The 5589-nt window shown below is 47.4% G+C and overlaps 1 protein-coding gene across 1 annotated transcript in view; it reads left to right on the forward strand.

Moving 5' to 3' along the window:
- SLC4A5 (solute carrier family 4 member 5) overlaps nt 1-5589 on the forward strand; it is a 107902-nt gene that overhangs the window by 55358 nt on the left and 46955 nt on the right. The window contains exons 5-6 of the mRNA XM_069102813.1: nt 865-1020; nt 2875-2973. Coding sequence (XP_068958914.1) covers nt 865-1020; nt 2875-2973 — 255 coding nt within the window. The remainder of the gene's footprint in view (nt 1-864; nt 1021-2874; nt 2974-5589) is intronic.

Consider the following 5589-nt stretch of genomic DNA (forward strand, 5'->3'; position numbering starts at 1 on the left):
GAGAATCAAATGAGAAATTTGTAAAGCACTCAGCATGGTGTCGACACATCGTTGGTGCTTGATAAATGCTTGTTTCCTTCCTGCCTGCCATAACCTGGCTCCCTCCTCTCTAGTTCTCTTGCATCTTACACCTTCCCACCTTCTCTGTGATACAGTGCTGGCTTCCTTGCTATTCCTCAGACCAGACACTCATTTCCCAACTCTTGGCATTTTCCTGAGCTATTCTGAATGCCTGGAATTCCCTCCCTCCTCATCTTTGCCTCCCAGTTCCCTGGTCTCCTTCCTGGCTCAGTTAATGCCCTGCCTTCTTCGAGAAGACTTTCTCCATCGAAGTTAATGCTGAAGAGCTTGCCCTTTGATGTGATCTCACCTCTACCTTTTTTGTGCAGAGTAGTCTGCATGTTGTCTCCCTCTTTAAATTTTACACACTATCACCTTTCTTCATGCCCCCAGTGCATAGCGCATTTAATAAATGCTTATTGACTGACTATGGAGCCTCAGAGAGCCTCAGGTTAGAATCATCTAATCCAACATCCTTATTCTATGAAGGAGGAAACCAAAGCCAATACTTGGAAGTGCTTTGCCCAAGGTCCCAAGTAGAAGACTCAGGATTTGAACCCAGACCTTGTAGATCTCTGTGTTCTTTCCCTTGGCTCACTGCACAGGCATGACCAGCTCACTGGAGGACTGGGAGAAGCAGAGGGGATTGTCAGGACTTGCCTGATTTCTAACCTTCAGCTTCTTCCTCCACCCACCCAATGACATTCTTTCCAAGAATTCTCAGGGGATGGGGAGGGAGTCAGGGACCACTTGCCTTGTCCCATTGGGCAATGCCCTGTGTGGGGGTGTTTGTTTCTTGATCAGATGATGTTGTTGAGAAGCAAATAGAAGATGGACTCCTGAAGCCAGAGCTGAGAGAGAGAGTCTGCTATGTCCTCTTAAGAAAACATCGGCACCAGACCAAGAAACCCATCCACCGCTCGCTGGCAGACATTGGAAAATCTGTCTCATCCCCCTCCAGTAAGTTGAACCCTCTCAGGTCAGGAAGAGACAGCCAAGGCCAGCCCTGACTGGGAGGGGATTCTATTCCTTCTCATGGCTCCTATGGACAGTCTCTAAAGTGCAGTCCAGAGAACGCAAGGAACTACCCCCTCTTCCCACCTGGGAGACTTCCCATAGAGGAGAGAAGGGTTATTGGGCAAAGCCCTAGAGTGGTCCCTCTGAATCTATGAGGAAAGGAGGTCCAAACAGGAAAAAAGGACTGAGGAATGATGGGGAGAACGAGGTTTAGAGCAAGGGAGTGGAAAGATCTATGGGATACTCGATCAGTAAAGACCAGGGAATGTTCAAGGTAAGCATTCTCCATCTTCATCCCTGTCCCATTTCCCAATGCATTGTCCCACTCTCCCTTCTCCTAGAGTATGGCTTCACTCCCCATCAGTCACTCATTGGTCACTTCATTCCCACTCAGTCACCCCAGGGCTTTATTCACTCATCAGTCTGGGGCCGATCTCCTGGACAGAGACCCTCAGGTAGCCCATGACCAAAGCAACAACCGAGGAAAGCTAGACACTGGCCCCAAACAGCAAGTGCTTTTTCTACCTTCTCGGGTGAGGCAGGCAGGGAAGATCAAGGTATCAAACCTGAGTAATTCCATCTATGCCCCCCCCTTCCCCACCTTCACTGGTTTGAGTTTTTACAAAGAAAACCACAATATGAAAATGCATGATGGTGTCAAATTAGTATCATATTGCCTTGTTGAGAGATGGAAGGGGGATGAGAGGCAGAGAATTTGGAACTCCAAAAATTGTTTTTAATAAATATTTAAAATTTTCTTACACGTAACTGGGAAACATTTAATTAAATAAATAAAAATACGTATTTTTAGAAATTTAAAAAAATAAAATCACGATGGTAAAACCTCATTTGAGTAAATGGGACACAGAAAGGTCAGTTTGAATCAGGGAAAAGCTCAACTTGAAAAAAGCTTTTTTAAAAATGTTATTACTTTTCAGCAGGTATAACAATTAGATTAGAACACGTCTCTGCCAAGCCAAGGTTTGGAGGAGAATTTTTTAAACCATTCATGGCAGAGTGATAGAGCGCTGGGTTTGGAATCATTCAAATCCTGACTCAGACACTTACTAGCTTTGAGATCTGGGCAAGTCACTTAACCTCCCTATACCTCAAGCCCCTCAGCTGTAAAACTGGGAGGTTGGACAGGATGGCTGTTAAAGGCCCCTTCCAGTCCACAGCCTGTGATCCTATTAGCACATCAGTTATATGTGATTGAGAATTATGGTAATAGTAACAACAACTACTATTACTACCTAAATAGTCTTAAAATTTACACGATAGATAGATAGATAGATAGATAGATAGATAGATAGATAGATAGATAGATAGATAGGTGGGTAGATAGATAGATAGATAGATAGATAGATAGATAGATAGATAGATAGATAGATAGATAGATGGATGGATGGATGGATGGATGGATGGATGGATGGATGGATGGATGGATGGATGGATGGATGGATGGATGGATAGACAGATGGGAAGGAAGGAAGGAAGGAAGGAAGGAAGGAAGGAAGGAAGGAAGGAAGGAAGGAAGGAAGGAAAAGAAAGAAAATCTTTTTAATTCTGCATTGGATGTAAACCTTCCTGATCTAAGGTCCAGAATTTTATTCACAAACCACTGGAGTAGGATAAAAATTTCCCCTACAATCTTTCCACACTATCGATGTTCATCTCCTCTTCCTAGATAGTGCAAAAATGTGTCCTTCGGCCCAGCTTGGGTTCAGCTGATTCCCGGGGAGCAGGGTCCATTAGCCCGACTCCCTACTCACACAAGGCATTCTGTCCTTCTTGCAGACCGGAGCCCGGCCCGGCCCCCTACAGCATCTGGCCCCAACTTGCACCGCTCCACCGAAGACTTGCGGACTAGGCAGAACGCCAACTACGGCCGGCTGCGTAAGTGCCTCGCTATGCTTCTCTGTGTTAGCGGCGGCTTTGGTGTCTAAGGGAGCATTGTGATGGCGCTGCCCGGCATCCCCACGAGCAGCTAGGGCAATGCTTCTCAGGAAGTTTCGGCTGTTTAACTCTGAAGAGGACATCCCAACCCAAGCTTTGTGCTGGCCAGGGCACTGAAGGGAGCGAGTTTGCTCTTTTTGGCCTGGTAGCGCGAGTCCTGGAGCGCTGATCAGCAGCAAGACCTTAACTTGGCTGGGCACAAAGAAGCTTCCTGACAATTGGGGCTGTCCGAGGCAGAATGGGCTTCCCCGGGGCAGGAGGTGCACCCTTAGGAGGCTGGATGCCCACTCTGGCGAGATTGTAGCAGGGCTTTCTGGACAGGTAAATCAAGTGCTCTCTATCCTTCCCTTTTCACTCAAGAGAGCCGCCTGTATTCAAGCCAGTGCCTCTGGTGTCGTCAAACATGTCACTGTCCCATGTTTTGTGACATTTACCTGAAAACTGCATCAGAGAAGAACCGAAAGACCTGAGTGATGCTCCCTCCCTGCCTCACCTGGGAAGGCTTGGGGCGAGTCTCTGGCTTTCCTGGGTTGTCCTTTTGGTCATGGGCTACTTGAGGGTCTCTGTCCAGGAGATCAGCCCCAGACTGATGAGTGGGTGAACCTCTGGGGTGAAAAACCTACTTCAGGACCTTTTAGTCAGGGTTAGATGGACCCAGAAGGAAGCTTTCCATGGGAGAATCTGGGGGATGTTCTGTCCTCTCTTTAGCATGAAAAAGCCCTTCAGATGCTTGGGGAGCATATTCCAGCCACAAGAAAAAGCCAACACAAATGCACAGAGGGAAAATGGGGGAAAAATAAAGACTTCTTTTTGTCTAGAAGGTGAAGTCTATGATGGGGACTAACATGAAATGTGTGGAAAGATAGACTGGGGTCAGGTTCTGAAAGGCCTTGAATGCCAGCCTTAGAAATTTATATTTAGTGGTGGCTAGGTGGTGCAGTAAATAGAGCACCAGCCCTGGAATCAGGAGGACCTGAGTTCAAATCTGACCTCAGACACTTGACACACTTACTTAGCCGTGTGACTTTGGACAAGTCACTTAACCCCAATTGCCCTCCAAAAAGCAAAAAAAGAAAAGAAATTTATATTTAATCCAGGGGGCAATGGAAAGCAATTGAAGAAGGCAGAGGATCCTTTGGCAGTTTATGAAGGTAGATTGGCAAAGGGAGCATGCATTGTGTCCAAGGTTCTGCTTCACTCCCTGGAGTTTATCCAAATGTCAGTCTGTCAATCAGTCAGTCCGTCAGTCAGTTAAGAAGCAGTCATTGTTCTCCATTTGGGAGGAAAGATGAGACAAGTACATAGGTCGCTGTGATCCAAGTCAGAATGGGATGGATAAGTGCCCAAAGAATGTTCATTCATTCATTAATCAACCAAGCATTTCTTGAGCCCTGGCCATGGGCAAGCCTTCCATTCTCAGGACAGAGTTACAGACATTGGTCTCCCAGTTCCAGAGTTCCCCCAGGGTAATGGCATCGATACCCAATAGATGGTCTCTGTGGCTAGAATAATCAAATGCACCTCACGGCCTCCTGGGGAGGAACGGCCTTTGTGTAAGTGCCCCATGGGCAATGCCAACTCCTGTCTGCCCGAAAAATGTGGTTCACAGAGACCAGCCTCCATGCTGCCAAAGGGAGCTCGTGGAGGTTTGGAAAAAAAGAATCCATGGAATTCTGGGGGAAATAAAAGAAGTCTGTGGCCGGAATTACCTGGCTGAGCTCAAAGCAGGTTTGGGGCTGGCATGTCTAGCTCCTCCTTAGGGGGACATGGCCACATTTATAACATTTTAGAAAGTTGGTACTTGGAAAGGACTTCAGTATCTATGTAGTGCAACCCACACATGGCAAGATTCCTCCCTAAAGCATGCCCCAAAAGAAAAATGGTTGACCATCCTTTGGATGAAGACCTCCAGGGAGGGGGACCCCATGCCTTATCAATGCATTCTGGGACAGTTCTCAATGGAGGATGTTTCCTGACGTCCAGCCTCAATTGCCCTCTCTTTATCTTGCCCCTCTCTCCCCCCAGTTGTTCCCGCTCCTGCCCCCTGGGGCCAAGCAGACTAACCTAATTCTTTTGTGCCGATTCTCCCTGAAAATGAGGACAGAGCAACAGAAGGGATTTGGACCTCAGCTCTGGCTCATTCTAGGAAAGACCCTGAAAGGCTTATTCCTATAAGCACAGATGATCCTGACAATGTTCTGAACATATTAAAGAGATAAGCAGGGAACTGGGTGAGGCCACAGGAAAGATGGAGAGAGTGTGGACTTGGTCACTAGCAGGGGCTAGCTGCCACTGACTTAGGTAGGGATTCCTGGGCCTTGGCAAGAGATAGGCAAGGAGTCACACGGCTGTAAAGTGTCTGAAGCCAGATTGGAACCCAGGAAGAGGAGTCTTCCAGACCCAGGGCTCTGTGGACTATGGCAACACCCAGCTGCCCCTGTGAGCAATGGTCTGTTCCAGTGCTGATCATCTTATGTTCCAAGTATCCTTCCAGCTCGGCCATTCTGTATTCTATGTCCTAAGGTCTCTCCTGGCTCTGACAGCCTCTGTTCTCTG

The sequence above is a fragment of the Petaurus breviceps genome, unplaced genomic scaffold, assembly GCF_028583685.1.
Source record: "Petaurus breviceps papuanus isolate PSGF00001 unplaced genomic scaffold, PetGlider_PUasm1.0 556, whole genome shotgun sequence".
Lineage (NCBI taxonomy): Eukaryota > Metazoa > Chordata > Mammalia > Diprotodontia > Petauridae > Petaurus > Petaurus breviceps.